The following is a 21981-nucleotide window of genomic DNA, read 5'->3' as shown; positions in this document are numbered from 1 at the left end:
CAGAGGGTTGCCAAGCTTCTTAACACCTTTGGAAAAATCTTAAAATATTTGGAAGAAATGCTCATAACTGGAGAGCGAAGTAAAGTCTTACGTTCATTAAAATAATCAGTTCTGGTGGGTTCGGCCTCTTTTGATGTCCTGTTTCCTTTTTTAGATTTCTTACATTAAACTTTTATGACTACACCCCCTCCCCTCTACCCACGCTCCCACTTGCTTCTATCTCTCTTCCCCACAGAAGGCTACATCATCTTCTCCATTTGACCCTTTGCCTCACCTCCTGTGCTGTCATGTCGGTGTCCCTGTCCAGCATCCCTGTAATGCTGAAGGAGAAGAGCTATCCAGCCGGCATGCTGAAGGGCAGTCCTGCCCGCGGCTTCTACCCAGCTCCTCTCCCCGGCCCTCATCACTATGTGGACTTCTTCCCGCGTACGCACAACCTTCTCCACCCGCTCAAGTCCCTCGGTCGTCTGGTGTCGGACGCTCAGGCTTCCCTGCCGCTCAGCCTGCACGGCGGGGCCACTCCCTTTCTCGGCCAGGCCGGCCACAACGCCTCGGTCCTCCACGAACACATGTTGAGCGCCTCCAGCATCCCGTATCTGAGCCAGATGTTGCCCGGACACCCACTCTACTCCAAACCGGAGGAGCTGGCTGCTGTGGTGACCGAACACGCCGCCGGTCCGCTGTCTTCAGACTTCAGCAGCCCGTCCAGTGAACGGTCTTCTTCTGCTCCTGCATCCGCCAACACACCGCCCAAGGAGAGCTTCCTTCGGCTCCGGAGCACGGACCATTCCACAGAGAAAAAGGGCGCATCGTACAACTTCAGTGAGGACGACTTGTTCACGGTGCTCTACGGATACTCCGGCAGCCAGGAGCGTAGCGTGGGTCACGCCATATCAGGAGTGGCCCTGCCGGAAAACTCAAGTGAGAATTCAGATTACGGACTATGGATTAAAATGACTGGCGTTTCATTTTGTTTGGTGTGCGATAATAAAAACTGCCCTTGATTTCACGCTATCCCCCAAACATAAATGTTTCCCTGTCACTACTATTATAGCCGAATATAACACATCGATCAGAATCTTTGTAATGCAGTTAAAGATGAAACACTACTCAAATACTCCCGCTCAAATAGTAACGATAAACCTTTTTTATCTCCCTATTTTGTTCACATTTGTTTGTTTTCTCTTTAGTTTCTGACTCACACATTTTCCCACTGGACAAAGAAACTCTTGAACTTCCAGAGGGTAAGAAGCCACCATTTTTATCTATTTATTTATTTGAATCACCTTTACGTGTGTCCTTGATTGCATGATAGAGTAATGAAATCTGAGACCGCTTTGGCTCTGTGCTGCAGGGTTAACCATTCTCCAGGCATCCTGGGGAAACGCTTCGAGCTGTGGTGTTTTTGCGGATAAACGCAGTATTCCTAAAGGCGCCCGTTTTGGACCTTTCCAAGGAAAACTAGTCAACACAAGCGAAATTAAAATATACGACGATAACACCTTGATGTGGGAGGTAGGGTGGTGAATTGTCTCCTCACAGTACTGGTCTTTATCTAGATTTTTTTTGTCGATACTTCTAATACTTCTAACACACCCTGCAGGTGTTTGAGAACGGCCGCCTCAGTCACTTTGTGGACGGAAGAGGGGGATCTGGTAACTGGATGTCTCTGGTGAAGTGCGCTCGCTTTCCCGAGGAGCAGAACCTGGTTGCCGTGCAGGTCCAGGGCCAGATATTTTACGAGGCCTGCAAGGAGATCACGCCAGGCCAGGAGCTTTTGGTGTGGTACGGAGACTGCTACATCCAGTTCCTCGGGATCCCCCTCACACTGAAAGACCCTAGAGAGGACAGCAACGCGGTGCCTCCCTCTGAAGGTCAGGATTTAATCTTCTTCAGTTTTTTAATCATCATACATATATTTAGTGTTTTTGTAAAAAAAAAAAAGTTTTTCCCCAGATTCAAGCGAAGGCTTCAAGTGTGACAGATGTGGGAAGGTTTTTGCGTACAAATACTACAGAGACAAACACCTGAAATACACCCGCTGCGTGGATCAGGGGGACAGGAAGTTTCCGTGTCACCTCTGCAACAGATCTTTCGAGAAGAGGGACAGATTACGGATCCACATCCTCCACGTCCACGAGAAACACAGACCTCACAAGGTACAACATCCCTGCATCCGTCTTGCTTTTGTGAGGGATTTCCACACAAACCTCCCTTTACATGGTTGTGGTCTGTGAAAAGTTTTAGATGGTGCTGAAAGAACAGCTCCTACACTGCGTCACAGGGACCTTCAGATTTTTATTGGACGTAAAAAAAAAAAAAATAATAACATTTATATGAGACTTGCATTTTGTTTTGTTTCTGAAAAGCGAAAACAACTCCGAAATGTATTTAAACCCATTCACAAAATGAGGTTAGGTTCTTTTTAGCTTTATTTTGAGCTTAATGCATTCGAGTGACACTTTGTGTATGTGAATTTGCTGCAGTGCTCGGTTTGTGGGAAAAGCTTCTCCCAGTCCTCCAGTCTCAACAAACACATGCGCGTGCACTCGGGTGAACGTCCGTACAAGTGTGTCTACTGCAATAAGGTAAGAAGCTTTTTTTGTATTCTTTCTAAAGATGCGTTTGGCTTGACAAAGACGAGACCGTTTGACAATTGGCTCGATGCTGAAGAAAAATAGGAATAAATCCTGGAATTCGACTTAATTGCTGGTGCCAGAATAGTTTGAATACGCCATGGGTGTGCTGCCAAAAATAAATATATACAAAAAAAATAAAATGAAAATCTTAGAAACATAAATTGTTTTACCAGCAATAACGACACTGTCCTCTGAGAGGTTTTTCCCAACCTGCTTCTATTAGACCTGCAGGCTTTCTACTCGTTCCTCTTTAAACCATTTCGGGTTTCCTCCTGTTACGGTGCATTTGGCACGCGCCTCTCCTTATTGTTCCTCGCGGAGGGCACGCTCTGCATAGACACTTACATGCTAATTATCGCCAGATGTACACCCACCCCTTTGTCTGCCAAGATTATACTTTTATTTTATGGCCCTGGAATGAGCAGAAGTTTTTTTTGTTCTCGATATCCTTCCCTTTTTATGCGGACTGTGGACGTTTTGTTCAAGCTGTTCCCCTTTCTCCTTTATTTCGACTATTTTAGCAATGTGGCACGAGCCCAAAGGTTTTTGCCGCCTTTGAGCACTAGGCTGCCCCTAAAAATGCCACAAAAACAGGGGGAAAAAATCCTTTAACAAAAGTGTTCACGAAATGTTAAGGAGCATTAAAAAAAATCAAAAATCAAAACTTTTTCTGAAAAATATTTTTTGGCTCCTGTGAAAAAGGTAACTGTTAGCTTGTAAAAAAAATAAACAACGTTTATCTTGCCTTTAACTTGACAACTGAAATTGCGCTTATTTACCCAGTGTTTTAAACTCCACTCTCCCAGGCCTTCACTGCCTCCAGCATTCTGCGCACACACATCCGACAGCACTCCGGTGAGAGGCCCTTCAAGTGCAAGCACTGCGGGAAGGCCTTCGCCTCCCACGCCGCCCACGACAGCCACGTCCGTCGGACGCACGCCAGAGACAAGCCGTATCCATGCGAGCTGTGCGGAGTGTCTTTCCAAGAAGAGCAGGAGCTTAAATACCACATGAAAAGCCACAAAAGTAAGCGCTCGATTTAAAATACCCGCATGGGAAGTGTTTTAGGCTAACAGCATGGCATCAGGTGTTTATTTTATGGGTTCAGACGTTTTTATGGGTGCTGTCTAAAGCTTCATTACAGTAGAGCAATTGAAGCAATCGAATATTAAGAGGAATAGAAGTTCAGTACTATTATTATTATTATTATTATTAATAATAATAATAATAATATTCCATAATAAAATTAACCTAAGACAGTTGAAATATTAATTAGCTTTGCTACAGACTGCTGTCATTGGCAATGCCCTTAAAAAAAAACTACTGCAAACTGCCAAACTAAAATGTTGCATACTTTTTTTTTAAACTACATATTTTCTGGTATTTTTCTTCCCCGCAGAAAGGCAAATCTTGGACAGCACCATTCTCCCGTCTTCTCCGGAGAGAGGATTGCAGGAGGAGTCCCTGTTTCCGCTGAAGGACCATCAGAAGAATAGCGGACAAAACTTTCCTTACAGCGGCTTAACAGTTTTAAATCCAGAATATCGGCCCTGGAACTAGACTCCACTTTCTTCTGTAAACATGACTGATCCTGTGATATATTCTAGATGATTTGAGACAGCACAAACACAGCGAAGAATCTTTACGCAGTGTTTGTGGTGAGACTGTGAAACATGAAGGTAAATTTGTTGTACAGGCCTATTTAAATAGGTAGATAATAACTGGATAATTTGAGCTGCTGGGCAACTGTGTCCGCGTCTGTTTATATATGAACATGTTGTGTATTGTCATATGGCTTAAAGCTTCTCTACTATTGTTGTGCGGGACAGTTTTGATGCATTGTAATGCCTATTATTGTTATTATTATTATTATTATTTCCTTGCGTCATCTACCGCTTCAAAAGCAAACCTATTTTATCGCTGTAGATTTGAGTCGATTTGTGTATAAATGTACCCCCCCCCCCCCCCCCTCCTAATTTATAATGTATGATAATGTTTTTTACTGTAATGTTAAGCTGCCAGAAAGCAACTACAAGAGTCGTCGTTTGTTCACTTTGAGCGTCCACTTTTTCATGGTTAACCTAAAAAACAAAAGTCAGCGCATGCAACAAGAGTGTTTTTGCTCTTGTTTATTTCCGAATGTAGAAAATGTATTTCTAAAACGAATAAAATAAATTAACATTGCCCACACTGTGCACTCTGGCTTGTTAATAGTCTTAAAGGGTTTTTTTTGTTTTTGTTTTTTATGTTTTCATGATGAATAAAACCTTTAAACAGTTGTTATTTACCATTACAACCAAGAAGCAAGAGTTTTATTTTATGTAAATTAACATAACTGCATCTCAACATGCCTAATGCAATCTCCATTCCCAATTCCAGACATGCATCCATCCAGTCAGGCACATGTCACTCCATATGCATTTACAGTCTGCCGAGCTTTTTTTTTTTTAAGCCACGTGATGAATTGGATGCGTCATGCTCACAGTAAAAATGAACAAACCCCACAGGACCAAATGAATGACAATGAAATGAAGCAGTAAGGGTCATTTCTCCACACACAAAGGTAGTCGCCATGACTGACATCTGCCCTCATGCTGGCACAAACTGTCCCACATGTGTTCCCCTGAGATCGGATAGATAGAGAAAAGTGTGTGTGTGTGTGTGTCTGTGTGTCTGTGTCTGTGTCTTAGGGTTAATTTAAGGAAAGCCCCAATTGGTAGTGTGGTGGTGGCAACAGCATGAGGTCTGACAGATGACACAGTGTCCAGTCTTTGTCTCTGTGCTCTGTTATGTCACCTTTAACCTCTTGGCTGCCATCCTTCAAACTGTTTGGAGGAGTAATATCAATCACACTGCAAAGGTAGGTTCAAGTAGAACGTAGAAGAGGAAAACTATGAAGCAAGACACTGAAGAAAGTGAGCGAAAACACATCACGAAGCACAACATTTTACAAGTGCCAGTAAAACAAATTAGACATTCAAAGTTGCCATCAGCTCAGAGCAATTAAAGACTGAAAATTAGACTTCCTCCTGGGTTGTCTGCAGAGATAAGAGCAGTAAAGAGATTAGCAATCACTCCAGCCTCTCTGTTTATTTTCTATAATGGATGGACAGCAGTCGTCAGGGTCAGGGGTCACCTCCTTACTCAGTGTTTAACAGCCTCCCTCTCTCTTCAAATAGCCAAAATATGGATGCTTGAGCAAGTCTAGATCAACCTTCAATGGACTAGCCCCTCCCACGTATACAACCCCTCAAGCCACCATGAATGGGCCCACTGTGAAAAGACAAGATACTCCCCTTTGTGGTCTTCCAGGAGCAAAAGGGGTGGAGGAGAAGGACGGGACAAGAAACAAAGACAAAAAGAAAGACAGAAGGAGAAAAGCGAGAATGAGCTGCCAGAGCTGAAATACTGAGATTGTTAGCATGCTGTGCTAAAAGACTGGTTTTACTAGCGCCTCTGTGATTGGCTGATTTAGAACTCAGCGCTAAAGCATGGAAGAATTTTTATTTAGGTTGTTTATGTGGATTGATTTCACACTTAACCACCTGGCAAGCTAACAGGGCCCTCTAAAGGGCAATTCATCGGCTTCATCTCTGTATTAATGTGATATTAATGATTGGAGGAGTGGAGTTTTTATGGCAGTTAATTCCCTCTGAGGTTGAAGCAATAGAGCATAACATTCCACAAAGCAGTTTCAATACTTTGATACTCTGTAACACTCAAATGCGACCCGTAAGAGTGCAACATTCAGTGGTATGATTCAAATATTGAGCTAATCATGCATTTACACTCATGATTAGCTCTTCTCTTCTCTTCTCTCATACAGAGCTGAGTAGTCAAATGCTCTGATGTATTAGCTTCTATCGATTGCCTAATAGCTGTCAGTGTGTATGTGTGTTTGTGTGTGCTGTAGTCTGATGTCGAGGCTAGCCGTTGCTCCAGACAGGCCTCAGATCTTCAGCTGAGTGGACTCTTAAAATACAACCACAGCAGCTCTGCGTCCATCTGTGCCTGAGCCTGCGTCAAACCACACAGCAACTCACTGATGAAAAAGATACATGAGAACTTTAAAACATGTTTCTTCTTGTTCTTTACAAATGGTCAAAGTTTAGTTTTGATTGCTACTGCCCCCTTCATCCAGCGTTTACCTGATTGTCTTTTGCATTTCGGTCAAAATATGCAATTTATGCACAAAATATACACAAAAGAAAAAGCTGACAAGGGTGACTTCCTGTACCACCTCTTGCCTGAACTCTCTTAGCCAATATACAGTTCAGTTTTATTTCTATAGAGCTAAATCACATGTCACAGGTTCAAGGGGCTTTATATTGTAAGGTAAAGACACTGCAATAATACAGAGAAAACCCCAACATTCTGACGACCCCCTCATGAGCAAGCACTTGGTGAGAGTGGGAAGGAAAAACTCCCTTTTAACAGAAAGAAACATCTACACCAGTCAGGGAGGGGCAGCCATCTGCCAGATTATTAATCGAGATAAATAATTGAATGTAACCTCTGACGACTAGTATTTCACGAGTGAGATGTGATCCATTGTTCATCATGGTTCTCACTTTAGACAGAGTTCTCCTCTTTGTCACCGTAGCGGCTCTGTGGTGTAGCGTTTTGACCATTTGATTAACTAACAAAAGATCCCTGGTTCAGTCCTGGGAGAAAGCTCAAACCCAGAGGGATTCGTGTCAGGGAGGGTGTCTGGTGTAAAAACTCAGCCAAACCAAGCATGTACAGCTTCCTGCTGTGGAGACCCCTGTGAATAAGGGAGCAGCTGAAAGTAGGTTCTTTATCACCATGTCCAGAGAGTCCGAAGAAGAATCAGAGGAAAGATTCTGGTCCTCTCTCAGTGATTTGTTTATTTCTCAATCATCTGTTGTTTCACTTGTACTTCGAATGACTGTAATGCATCTTTCATTTAATTTAATTTTAATTAATTTTATTAGTTTCATGTTGTTCAATTGCATGTAGGCACTGACTCTGCAGTTGTTTTTGATTTTTGCATGTGTTAATTCAGTCTTTTAAATCTACTTTGTTGCATTTTTAATCCCAGCTTTCTGACATTTAGTTCATCCTTTCAGAGAAGGTATTCTCTGTGTGACCCTTTCTTTCAAAGAAATATTAGACTTAAGTCATTTTAGTTTGAAAAGACCTACTGAGCTATGCCACCCCCTCCTGTTCCCTCAGCTGAGAGATGAAGCTGATCAGCTTGTGTCCTGCCATTCATGCCTCGGGTTGAAGATGTTTTCTTCGGCCAGTGATTTCCACTGGGACAGTGGACAGTAGAGGAGTAAGACATACAGAGAGGATCAGCATCCTGCATGCTGCTGGCTGGATGAAAGCAGATCAAACACTGTCTGCAAAGCCCCTCCATATTGCTCCTGAGAGTGTGTATCCTCTAGGTGGGATTGGTGTGTAGGGTGGGCAGATGGCCTTATCCTTCCCTGTGGGGGCTGGTGTGAGGTTCCACTGTGGTCCCATGGGGCAACATATTTGCTGACACACACTCTTACAAACACACACCTCACATAACCCCCAGCAACTCACAAAGCAACCTATGAGAATCTACTGTATACATTATATCTGAGTCTTCTGGTACCTATCTATCAATCCATCTATTTATATCCACCCATCCTGTTTGAACTATTTAACCCCTGATGGATTGCAGGGCTTCTCTTTCGAGTCAATTCATATGCAACTAAGCCGAAAGCAGTGATTCTTCTTGTAGGCTGACATGTGGCATTGTCATTCGGGATGTTAGAAAGTGTTATAGAGTTCTCCTCCCCATGCGTTGCGCTTTACAAAAGTTTTTCTCTGTGTGCTATCTGAGTGTCTTTAGCCGCAAGGCTTTTGTCCGTGCCCAACTGTTATTCCTGCGGGTGATGAAGTTGGTGGTAGGTTAGTGAGGAGAGGACTTAGTGTTACTGTACTGCCCTTGCTCCCTCCCTCTTTCTTTTGCTTCTGTTTCTACAGTACATCATCCCACCTTTTCTTGTGACGCCTCTGATGTGCATGCATTGAAATACTTCTTCAGAACCTTTTTAAGGTTATTTGATCCAATGAGAACTGGTGTAAATACTGTATATGTTTTTTTGTTTTTGTTTGTTTTTTCCGCTGACACACGCTGACCATGTAATTCCTTTGGAAGAGCTTCCTCATGTTGTTAGACCCCCAGTTGTGCATGAGTCTTTTCTGGGGTGAGTATTTTCTTCATTCTGGTGCATACATGCATTAAGGCACTTCAGGCATCCTTAATGTTTTGTTTTTTTGTGTGTTCCTGAGGGAAGGATTTACAACATATGGACACTGTACTCCTGAAACATGCGCATCCATGCACAGACAAGGTGACCTCTCTGCCTCTAAAGATGTTTGCCGTTAGTCCAGCTAATCCTGACTAAGCTGTCCACTTAGATAAACACTTGGAGGGTGTCGCTCCCGTATGGTATACAAAGAGTAAGTGCCAGAGTTCAGTTCACGTTCTCACTTTTACTGTCACATCTTGGGGAATGGATCCTTCCTTGGGGGAGGAAAGAGAGATAAAGATTTAGAGACAGTCTTACACATAGCTTATTGTACCAGTGTCACTTTTCTACAAATACTGAAGAGCACAGAAGATGTGAACATGGAGGAAGTGGGAGATTTCATTCCTCTTGGGGTGGATTAGCTAATAAGCACCCTTGTCTTTTCCTCATCTTCCTTGTTTCCTTCATCAGTTTTTCCCTGAGAATGCACAGTCACCAGCCACACAGGACAGCCAGTGATTGATTTTCCCACTGACTATCACGAGAGCATAGGAGTGAGCTGTGCAATCTACTATAACCAGTGAGTGTACACTGGACGGCCACAAAATTAAAACCACTGACAGGTGAATTGAATAAGATTGATCATCTCATTACAGTAATGTGCACTGTAACGTCATCCACACACAGCCCACTATAGTAATGGCACTCACTGATGGCAGCGGCCTGCCTTTGGAGGACAGTGCGCCGCACCAAACTGCAATAATTGCTCAGAACAGCTTGGGGAACACAGCAAAAGGGTGTAAAAATGAGTTTTTCCTTCCCACTGTCGCCAGGTGCATATTTGTGATAGGGTCATCTGAAGCTAGTACAGTCTCTGTAAATATCATGCTCTTCCCTTGCCTTTAAAAATGTTGTAATTCTAACTATGCTTCTATTGTTTGTGAAACAATTTACTGTGACCCCAGTCAGCTCCCGCTGGTCTGTGAGGTCAAAGGATAGAAGAAACTAAAAGGCCCCAGGGTGTGGATGTTTAGCAGCTACCTCAAGACTGACATGACTGTTTAAGCACCTGATGGTTCGCACTGGTGCCAAACATCGGCAAATCCGAGGCCAAACGGTCGTAAACCTGCTCATCCAGGAGACCAGAGGTAATGATTCAACAGAGCGCGAGCTGACAGTGATGGAGATGAAAGGACGAGGCGGTTGCTGAGTGCACTACCACAGCTAAAAGTACATGTGCTTCTGCTTTGCGGGTCACGCCGTGCATGCGTGTTCCTAAGTGTATTGTCTATCAAATGTTTGTGACTGTGCCCTGCCACAGGAAAATAAAGTGTCTTGGCCCTGGAGCCGCAGTCGTCCATCCCCACCCCCAATACTGAGTCATGATGGCTTTTTGACAGTAGAGCTTGGGAGGCAAATGCCCCCGTCCTGCTGAAACATTCATGTAGCCTTATGATCCTCTCCTCCAACTAATGTACCCTAACAGGCCTTTATGGCCTCACTCTAGCCTAGCGTCACCTTAGTGCTGCTTCCCGGCATCTAAGTCCTTAACACCCTGCTGGTCTTTTAAGCCCTTTCAGCAGTTTTACTGGAGAGGCCTTGCCTTAGGAAGTTTTCCTTAGCAGACAAAGGAAGGCTGCGTAGTCATTACTGCAAGAGACGCTCTAAATAAAGCTGCATATATGCACATGTGTGTCCTCCATGTCTTTGGGGATGGCTAAGGCAGGCTCTGTCATTTGCTTCCAGGTTCATGTTGTTTCCCTTCTTGTTTCTTTCATCCTTCACATGTGGTCATTGACAGTTTTTGCAACCTGACTCCTAAGCACTGCATTGATCTGTTAAGATTGTCACTTTAAAAAAAAAGCCCCATTAGGGTTTAAGGTTTGACAGTTGATATCAGCATCCGTTAGTGCTGCGTAGTGACCCGGAGAGCAGACAGGAAGGCGTTGAAGAGCAGGAAGGGACCACTGTGTGTAGTTACATAGTTTGCTTTTTAAAAAAAAAAAAAAAAAAAAACAAGAAAAAAGTCAGAAGATAAAACTTAAGAAAAAGTCAAAGTGCTGTAAAGCTTTCTGCACTGAGCAAAATGACCTCAGTGTGTCATTGGACCGTGTCCTCTGTGTGTGTCCACCCTGTGTGGGTCCACAGGGAGATCTGGCCTGAGCAGTGTGTTTTACTATTCTCTCGGCCTCCCCACTGTGTTTACCTCTCCGTGGTAAAAATGCCATATGCTAAATGGGCTAATGTTACGGCTCTGGTTTCCAGGCGGCCCATCGGCCCCACACACACTCCAACATCAGTCAGAATGGATATCTAAGCTATATCTAAGCCTATAAAGTAGAACATCATTGATCTGTTTATGCTTTTTTTTAACAATCTCCAACACATGAGATTCATCTCGGTCACAGACAATCTTCTGATGCTCATTGATTCATTTGGTAACACCAGACCAATTAATTAGCGGTAGCAATCATTGCCGTCCTTTGTTTTCAGTCCTCATTGAAGCATGATCTATTACCTCACAGTGTTTACAATTCAGGAAGTCAACTGAATAATTGTTGCTTGGTTTGTTTTATTTTTAATTAAGCATTCAGCAACACATATAGGCTCACACCACACAACTTTACACCCCAGACTACATTATTGACAATGTTCTTATTGACTGAGATAATAGTCATAGAAAATGCCTCAGGATACGGTAAGGACCAGTCCATATCTCTCTTAATGTACATTCATCAGAAGAAAACTGCACACGTCTGCAAGAATTTTCTTCACTTCTGGAGTGAAGTGAAGAAATGGTGCATAGTGTCTACATACCAGATATAAAACTGTGTCCAAACATCTTTATTGTATCTGTTTTACTAAACAGTTTACTAAATTTAAATTATCCTAATTACAAGTTGTAAATCACTTCAACTGAGGGCTGAAAAGCACAACACAATACAAGCAGGCAAAAAGTGAGCTTTTACTTACGAGCTGCTACACAAAAATCTATGCTAAGCTGACATTAAATTAAAATTTTAAATAATGCCCAAAATTAAATCATTTCAATTCAGGCTCAAGGAAGATGGGCTACAAAAAGAGGCAGGATGCACATATGAACTGATAAATAAAGGGCAAAGAGGAAGTTTTTCCAGATGTCCAGAAATTCCAGAAATATTCAGTGTCACGAACAGAAAAGAAATGGACATAAATGTATTATTTAAATTAAACAGATGACCAGTTTGAGGAAGACCATTTGAAATTTAAAAAGGCTGAATTTGAGTTTTAGCCTTTGTTACATTCCCTTAAAAGGTCCAGGGATGAGGGAAAGGGAAAAAAGGTGTCCGGGTTGAAAAAAAGGAGACATGGGGGCAAAATGGATAAATTAAAAGGTTTTATTAATGTTCCTATTACTAACTAAACTGAAAGAGACAGACAAGCCGCTTTCAACTTTTAAAGAAGGAAAACAAAACCCAGGCTTTGGCCAATAAACTGAAAAGTAAGTTAAAAAAAGGGGTTAGTTAGGGGAGACCGGAGATAGTTGTAAGGTGGGTCAGTTGTAACACTTCCAATTTCTCCAATCAGGGCTAAGTTTCAAATGATGTGACTCATCCTGTGCATGCCCAATTCAGTTCTGCTATCACATGTGAAAAATCAGCACATTTTGTCAAACACAGACATTTTAACACGAAAAAAAGTAATTTGTATGCCAAAAAGGACGTTTTTCTACTTTATTTCAATTTCTAATAGCATTATCTGCTTTGCAGTTAAACTCATCAAACTTAAATTATGTTATTTGTATGTTTATGGGGATATATTCTGTGTAAGTCTTTAGTGCTAATGTTTTAGCCGTTGGCTGTAATGTTAGCTAGTTCATGGCTATAGGAGTCTGGGTCAGTTGTAACAGCAACAGTCTGGGTCAGTTGTAACAATAATGCAGATGTTACAACTTACCACACTATTACTTTAACTTATATTAAACAAGTTGGGGCAACGACATCAGCAGAGAGAGGTTCACTGGTCGCTTTTGTATATGCGGTTAATGCCATTGGCAACACAATTCCTCCACTGTTTGTGTTCCCACACATACATTATGCAGACCTCTGTGTCAGAGATGGACCAGTAGGAAGTATTGATAGTGGAAATAAGTCAGGATGGGTGCAAGAAACAGATTTCCTCGTCTTTCTGAAGCACTTTGCAAACCACACCAAGGTAAGCCATGATAAAAAGTAATGGAATTGCGATGCTGGTGAACAACTAAATTTTTTCAGCTTCGTTGTTATGTTCAAAATTGGTGCAAGAGTTGTAGGTTATAATGCCCACTGAGCCAATGAGGCCAAACTCAAGGAAGACCAACCAAAATTAATGAAATATTCAGTTGCAGAAAATTCCATAACTTGTCTTTTTTGGGGGGTTGGAATATGTTCAAAAGTTAGATTTCTGCATTCTGTCACACACACACATAGCTACATAAATGGATGTAAGTGCATTCATGTGTTGAATAAACAAAGGTTACATGTTAATATTTTGTTAGTACCCTTATTTCATTGTGTTACATTTTACCCCAGGATATGTTACAACTAACCCAGACTATGGGGTTAATTGTAACATTTCACTCTTTGTGTTTGAGACCATACCATGCAATGGGTAATTGTGCTGCAGAGAAAATAGCTGCACTATTTAATAGCAGAGACATGTAAATACTTTGCATTACATTTTGAATCCACTACCTTAAAAGAGCTCCAATTTACAGACAGAAATGTCAAAAATGTTACAACTATCCCCGGTCTCCCCTACTAAAACATTCATTTCCACAGAGCAGGAGCAATCAACCACCATGCACACAGCTCACTAGCTGCTAGTGATGTGCGATACCACTGATTTTCTTTCCGATCCGATACCAAGTAAAATTCAGGGTGGTATCAGCGATACTGATCTGATACCGATACTCTGTACAAAAACTTGTTTCATTGCATTTCATAATACAATATATAATTGTATTATGTAATTGTAATAATAACATAACCATATTGCTTCATAATGATTAGAGGACATCAGACAACTTGTTTTTATTGCTTAATAATGCAGAATAATCATATAGAAATAAAAAAAAACTGACGTTGTGCGCTATTTGAGCATGTTGCCTGCCTGCAGCACTAAAGGACTCTGCGAGAGACGTCTGTCTCGCCCTAGCAGCACCTGTCCCTGTCCTCCCCTTCAGTTCACCTCAACATAAGCTTATCATATTCTGTGATGTGATTTACTCCGAGGTGTTTGAAGAGGTCAGTGGTGTTGCCACAACAACGTGTCCACACAGGACTCTGTTTGCGCTCAGCCATTGTTGTGAGTGTGCACGCCAGGGGCTGCGACACATTTATACAGCCGTATTCCGCATATGACTATGAAAGGCGTAAGAGGAAGTAGTTCCTTCCAAATTAGACGATCCGAATTGTATAGTTTCTTTCCACTGCGTTCATTTTAATGGAAAAACTACAAATTTACCCCAGAGTACTAAAATATCGATATTATAATATGAGAATCGATTCTAGAACATAAATTGCTGGTATCGGAAGAATCGATATTTCAGTATTGATCCGCACACCACTACTAGCTGCAAAACCACCAAAGCTCTCTGGCATTAGGGCTCACCTTTCTCTGGCCCTAAGCACTCTTAATTGCAGATGGGAGTCAGCTGTACAAAAAAAGGTGGCACCAAAGGCAGGGGAGATGGCATAATCCTGAAAACACACATCGCAGACTGGAAACAATGCCAGTGTGATACTAGGTGTCATCAGATAATTGAGTTATCACACACACTATGGGAATTGTGGCTTTACTAATCTGTGGTACAGACAAGAAAATAAGTATACAATAATTATCATGCATTGAGCAGTGCTAGGAAGAGAAAAGACAAGAGGAGGGAAGTAATGAAGTACAAGTATATTTTTTCCTGTACTTAAATAGCGTTTTCAGGTATCTGTACTTTGGTATTTCTGACAACTTTTTACTCCCTACATTTAAACACAAATATCTGTACTTTGTACTCCTTACATTTACCAGGCTTATTACTTTAGGTTCTACTGTATAATTTATGGCTTTATAGGAGTTAAAGTGGACCAGAGCAAGTTGTGGTACTTTAGCATTAAGCTAGCGCTACAGACGAGGGGCTAGCATAAAGGGAGCAACGTTATTTCAAATGTAAAACAAACTGTTTGCGAGCAGTCTGTCGCACTCGCACAGTGTGTTGGTAGCTGAAGGTCCACCTGCTGTATTTCACAGGGAGAGATAAGGGCGAGAACAGTTTTAGTCGGAGGTGGAGAAAGAGGGAAAGGGATGGAAGAAGAGGGGATATATTTAAAGGTAAGATCTGATCAGTGACACTTGATATACTGCAGATTTAAAGAATACATGTAATTTTACCATTTATAATCTATATATGATGTGTTTTCATAAATTATGTATTTTCATATTGTGAAACATCCAACCTTGTGTTATTCAAATGTTGCATGAAAGGACTTTTTGTGCAGGATAAACAGGTTGCCTTGGAGTACTGTGGTGAATTTACAGTAAAGCACTGTGTTGGACTGTTGCACAGTGGCTGTGGTGCTCGTGGTCAGATTTAGGTTGAATTCAGTTGTATAAATCCACAAGAGCAGCAGGTCAGCTGATCAAAGTCTGTACACAAACAAAATCTGTTGGAGCTCACGTTTGAATTTTTTTAAAAAGTTGTAGTGTTTTCCCTGCGCTGAGCAACTGCAACAGATCTTAGGGTTCCCCCATCTGCTGAAGCTCATGACTTTTTCTAGTGTATTTTTTTAACACATATATCTGTACTTCTACTTAAGTCAAAAATGTCTGTAGTTTTTCCACCTCTAGAAAGACTTCATATTTACATATGAGGCTGATAGGAAGTTAAGCCACGTCTCAAACTGAAAGGAGAGGAGCAGACAACTGCAACATACATAAACTCATGAAGTGATCTTAAGACGTTTTTAATGTACTCAAATAAAGGACTCAGCATGTTTCTGCAGAAGTTTTCTTTAACATTGATTTATTCTCTACTCTGAGACTACCAGACCCTCACTAAGCTACCTTTCAGACACTGTTAAAATGCCATTTCAGAGGACCAATAAAAAAACTAAAAGTTTCAAGACCTTTTAAATATATCTGCAAATTTTGTTTTATTTAAGATATAACTATACAGACATTTTGTTCTTTCCAGAAAGTGTGAGGAGAGTTAATTTGTTTGGATTTTTTGGGATACACCGATGACAGGTCTGAGCAAAGATAAGCATGTGGCATTAGTAGCCCTCATTGCATGATTTTATATCCACTCTGGGTCCGTCTCTCAGGCTCCACCTCAGCTCTCGCCCAGCGAGCTCCAGGAGCAGATCAATGTGTCTGAAATGGAGCCGACCCGCAGTCGGCAATAATGGTGCTCGTATCATCTTAAAGGGCTCTTCCCAGAAGACCTTCCTCCTCACACTCTGATACATGCGTCAAACACAGTAGCCAGCAGAGGGGAGACAGAGGTCAATCCAGTGTTTAGCTTAGCGAGGCCTGCTAACAGTCAGAAGCTTACATTACAAGGTCCTGTTCATTAAGGACCCCAACAAAACCAGCGGTAGTTCTCAGACTTGGTGGCGTATCGCAGGGAGGGTGGAGTGGGTGGCTATCATATGATCTGCATGTTCTCTGCAACAGGAAGCATCTGTTTTCTTGACATGAAAAATAAATCAAGCACCTTTCAGCCTTCTTGTCTCTCTCTCTCGCTGTGTGTGTGTGTGTTTTCTTTTTTTCTCACCGACCGCAAAACATCAATTATGGCACCTCCTACCATAAAAAGATCGATTCACGGGCACCAAAACATTCTGAATATGATTTTTTTTTTTTTTTTTTTTTTTTTTTTTGCAGACAGGGACAGGGATATGACCAGTGGATAACAACTGGAGATGTCACCTTCACCACTGAAAAGTAGTGACTGCTTATTGGAAGCCAAATTAGCTTCACTGATGAGCCACTCATCTCTAAAGGTCCTGGTGGACCTGAAAGGCCTCCTCAGGGGAGAAGGGTTTAGATGTGACCCTTCCTTCCTCTGCTTTCTACTGTGGGAAGGCCTCCTGAGGACAAGCAAGCAGAGGGACATGGTAATGCATGAGATGACAATTTTTATGGAATTTTTTTCTTTTTGTGGTGGTCCAAAACATATTGGTACCATATTTATGAGTCCACCTTTTCTCGCAAATAAGGTCACTTGTCTTTTAAAAAAAAAGAAAAGAAAACACTGAACTCAAGGCTTGAAAACAGCCTAGAAACCAATGGATGACGTAAAAGTACTAGATCTATCTTTTATATGAAGTCTATGGATCTTCAGATGGATTAACCACATTGTTGTGAATCAAGACAAAAAATAAAGTGTTGATTTAAAAAGATAGAGTAGAGCAGGTTTCATTTCAACCTTGCATTCAGGCTCCCTCCAGGTCAAGGTCTTTAAGTTTATGCCTCATTTAAATGGTTTTATAGTGACTTATAATCAAGAGAAATGAATAATTCTGTACTTTTGAAGAAACTCAGAGGAAGAAAGCTCTGAAGCCTCCTCAACTAAGAGTAGTCCAGGAAATAAATCCACCTGTACTCTGTACTATCTCCCCAGAGCATCCAGATTGGTTACACATGCTAATCATGTGTGTTGATTTGATTTAATCTCAGCTGCCAGTGAAGAGGGTCAGCGGCACAAGAGTTTCCCTTCTGTCCTTGCGGTGTTCAGGCCCAGCGCCTTATTGATCAGAATGAGTAAGTTAATAAGCTTTAGACTCATTCATCAGCAGGGTAGAGACTGGAACTGTGCACGGCAGGCTTAATCAAGTCATCAGTGCCCGTCAAGCATGAACACAGTAATTAAAGGAAGAGGGAACATAGCGATGGGGAGAGAAGCAGAGCAGAGGTCTATAGGGCTTGCCTTGAAGAGAGATAGAGAGCTTAAGTGCTTCATTTATAAAGCACCGATTTATAAAGACAGTGGCTGAGCAATGACAGAGTTACAGTCATCACTGTTTGTTTTGCCAGAAATAGCTTTCACATTAATCCGACCTTAGTTAATCAACAGCTGAAATACAATCAACCAAGCGATCCAAACAGTAACCCGAGGACAGACAATTCATCCCGCCTTGAGCAGACCCTCCTAAGTGTAAAAACACGTGTGCATAAACAAGACAAAGGACAACACACCCCTCCTCTTCCTAAAGATACACACAGCCGAGGAAATCGCCAATAATCACCCATATCATCATCGTCCTCCTCCTCCTCCTCGACATTTCACCGCTGCAACAGAAGCGCCACGTGAAAGAAAAAGGATGATCTCATTCGGTTTTCTTGCCGGATTGCTGAGGCCCGCCAGATTTACAGCAGCAGCTGTGAGTGATGATTTTTAAAAGCCGTCGCTGCTGTCTGGAGCAGGGGAAGAGAAAGGCTGGAAGAAACTCTAATGGGCTCCATGCACTGATTTAGAATCACAGCCCATCTGAATCTATGGATTCTCGCTGTTGCTACAGATGTGCGTGTCAGGTCATTCGAACAGGCCTCCTGCTGGTTATTTTAAAAGGGAGGTTATGAACTTTGTCACACAAATATCCTTCATTTGTTTTGCTTTGAAAGAAACATGCTTGACTTTGCTAATTTGGACGGCTGAACATTAGCTTCAACGTACAAGGAGACATACTGTTTACTGTGCATAAGATATTATTATATTTAAGTTATTTAAATTTCTAATTAAACTTTAAAGGGTTGGTTCTTCCATTCATATCATTTGTGCTTATAGGATCATGCTTATGAGTGTAACATGTGAGCAATGGGCTTCACTCAGGTGCTCCTATCCCCCTGTGCCCCATTATTTTTAAACCTGACCATTACACTGTCCCTTCAACTCCTGTGACAAACACACACATAATGAAGGCAGCTCCCAGACCGAGCATCCATTAACTGTGACTGTTGTTGTCCTGTAACATGTCTCTGCCTTGAGACGAGTCTCTGAGCTGAGAGGCGGTTTTGATGTGTGTGGTGAGGAAGCTGACAGGTATTCAGAGGTGGACGGGGAAGCACAGGTGCACGCACATGCACAAGTGGGATGCACATACCCAGACACATAAACTTGTTTAATTTAATTAGCATCCCTTCTAAGTTTTGGCAGCTTTTTTTTAGTCTTTATTGCATTAGAACAGAGAAACCATGAGAAGACACACAGTAAATAGCCTGAGGACAGATTTAAGCCCAGGCCTCTGCATCCAGCCTTCCAGCACATGTGTCTCCATGATTTTTAAGATCTTTCAAATGCAACGAAATGACCAAAGCGAAGTGAAGTGACCTATGTGCTTGCTATTTCTGTTCTTAGCATTAATTGGTTTAACATCTCAATCCACACGTCTCAATCCCCTCCCCCCAGTCTTTCTAATCACACAGTGCAATGGACAGGATGAATACTGATCCCCCTCTGGGACGAAAACCAACAACCACAATCACAATCTGCTTTACAACTGATAATTAGCACGGGGAAAACATCTCCCATTTGGGCTGAGAGTTTGAAAAACACATGCAAAAAAAAAAAGCAACACTGTGTGTCTAAATGATGATGATAATCCTACATGGAGCATACCTGGGGCGTATACAAATGTGCCTGCAAACCAGAGCACAGGCACACTCCCACAGCAACTCAATTACAGCGCGAGTCCTTCATAGATCTGTTAGTTTATCTGATAGCCAGATCACCTGATCGATAGAGAACAACCACTGAGGGTTTATTTAAGCCTGCCGATCATTAATGTGGGGCCTGCAGTGCAGAGACGGAGCAGGGATGGAAACCTGTTGGAAGAGCTCAGCAGCACAAACAAGGCCAGCACCAGATGTGTGTGTGTGTGAGGCTGTTGTCGGAGTTTCTGTAAGCAAGATCGAGAGTTGCGAGCTTGATTTCTCACTCTGGTTGATGGAGCGAGGGCCGGGAGCTCATCTCATCTTAAGCAGCAGTCGCCCTCGCTGTATTGATCCCCATATAATCATTGACGGAGCAATCTCTAAATGACTGGCATGGGATTCAATTAAAGGCTCAGCCCACTGATGATTTCTTTTTCTCATCCACCTTGCATGACACCACCTCCCTCAGTGCCTCAATAGAAACACCGTACCTCCTCAATTAATGGGTAACTAATAAATGAAATAAATGACCACTTGTTTCTCAGTGACAAAAGACCTGTGATGAGAGTGGCCGGCCTCTAAACACAGAGGCACGGGGCAGCACACTCCAGTGTTTGCATTAAGATGTCGTATAAAAGTTTGGCCCATTGTGGGCCATGCTTCCTGGCCCATGGCGGGGCTTACTGTCACAGGGCTAATTGTGCCTCTGCTTAGTCCCTTTGTGGCAAAGCACACTTCTCTTGTGTGTGGGGCGAAAGAAAGACAGCCTTTTGGAGCTTTTGGAGGGGTCTAGGGGGGTGGCGGTTCAGGGCGTGAGGAGGAGGGTGAGCACCGGCAGTAATGAAGGAGCAGGCACGTATGGCCAACAATGAGATCCATGGGATTATGGTACAGACAAAGACAGTGTTGCGGCAATTACAGTGCAAACACCGCTGTATTGTGTTTATGTGTGTATGTGTGCGTGCATGTGGGTCCACAGAAGTGAGGGCATTGCTCTGTTAGCAGCTGTGTCTCAAGAACCTGATCGCTGTAAGAAGAAGAGGTGTGTGTGTGTGTGTGTGTGTGTGTGTGTGTGTGTGTGTGTGTGGCCTGCAGAATGATTAAAATCAGAGAGGAAATAAAGGGAAAGAAACCTGCAGCTTGTGTATTTTTGTTTGTTTAGGGTTTTTTGCACCAATAATGAATAAATATATAAAAAAATGGCAGTGATGTCATACATTTCAGTCTTCATCAGCAAATCTCTCAAAAAGACAGAAATTAACAGTGTGCAAATTTATTTCTCACGAGTGAAAAATACCTAAAATTCTTAGTAAATACGTAGTAAATAAAAAAAACTGACTTTTCTTCTTTTACTGGACGAGGACAATGAGAAAAGAAGACTCATCGTTTAAAGTGTTTGTTTTAGTATTCCCAAACTACATTTACAGTTATATTATTTTAAATAAGTGCGTATTGTATTGTTTTAAAATCAGCTAAAAGTCTACACAGCACAATGAGAAAAACAAAAGACCTGTTTGAATTTAAAAATATCCCTTTGAATGTGCACACAAAACTACTCATTTGTCCTTTTTTTGTGATGATCTCATCTCATTCACTCATTTCCTTAACTGCTTATCCAAAGCCTCAGAATCACAAACTCTAAACTACTAAACTGACCTATTTTTATTACACTATCAGTGCTAAGTGTCTTTTTGTAGATGCATGCACAAAGCAGTGCTTACTGTTTTCTCACACTGTAACACGAAGCACACTTGCAATCTAAGATGTGCATTGATCTTAGCTCACCAAATGCATCTTGGGAACTGTTACCAAAACTTGTCAAACTAAGGCCTTTTGGTCCAGCCTGTCATTTTCATTGAAATACTACCATTTCCTTCATTAATGAAGCTCAGGCTTATTATCAGGAGTGGCCCATTTACAGTATGGCTAGAAGGTAATTAGTGGGATGAGCTGGGCAGAAGGATCCTCTTCAAGGGTTAAGAAGCCACACACTCAAGTACCCCTGGCTTCTGAAGACCAGTGGAGCTGGTGTGCTTCTGGGTGGCTTGATAACAAAAGGAAAGAGCTTCCCTTTTAGAAGCACCCGCGTTAGCACCAACTCAGTTCAGAGGCTTTGGTTTATTTCAGTCACAAAGTCATATTCAAAATATTTTATTTTCTTCAGGAATCATGCTTCCTATTCAAAATGAAAACATGCAAGAGAAATAACCAGTTTAGCATTTGTCTTGCTAACTTGCTAGCAGGCAGGTAGAGCCCACACATACACACCTTCCTTTCCACTGACAGATAAGACAGAACCTCTGTTTGAGTGGCTGATGGTGATTACCTGTGCCTGAGGGCCTGAAACACTCACACATACTACAGATAGCAGCTTAATCCTCAATTATTCCATTCATATGGAGGTAATTGTCTCCCATGAATATGAA

General features: G+C 42.1%; 1 protein-coding gene and 1 long non-coding RNA gene across 2 annotated transcripts; both read left to right on the top strand.

Moving 5' to 3' along the window:
- Positions 1-277: 277 nt before the first annotated feature.
- prdm14 (PR domain containing 14) lies at positions 278-4823 on the top strand. The gene is made up of 8 exons (XM_082547057.1): positions 278-921; positions 1191-1244; positions 1355-1515; positions 1604-1874; positions 1957-2159; positions 2487-2588; positions 3446-3665; positions 4039-4823. The coding sequence occupies exons 1-8, from the start codon at positions 288-290 to the stop codon at positions 4197-4199; spliced, it is 1806 nt and encodes a 601-aa protein (XP_082403183.1). The 5' UTR covers positions 278-287; the 3' UTR covers positions 4200-4823.
- Positions 4824-14510: 9687 nt separating this feature from the next.
- On the top strand, positions 14511-17204 carry LOC309714869. Its single transcript, XR_014279065.1, has 3 exons — positions 14511-14845; positions 15152-15232; positions 16787-17204. It is a non-coding gene; the product is annotated as an uncharacterized lncRNA (long non-coding RNA).
- The last annotated feature ends 4777 nt before the right edge of the window (positions 17205-21981 follow it).

Source organism: Aulonocara stuartgranti, assembly GCF_965226115.1.
Source record: "Aulonocara stuartgranti genome assembly, chromosome: 9".
Taxonomy (NCBI): Eukaryota; Metazoa; Chordata; class Actinopteri; order Cichliformes; family Cichlidae; genus Aulonocara; species Aulonocara stuartgranti.
Note: the sequence above shows the minus strand (reverse complement) of the source record. Positions and strands in the feature narration are given on the sequence as shown.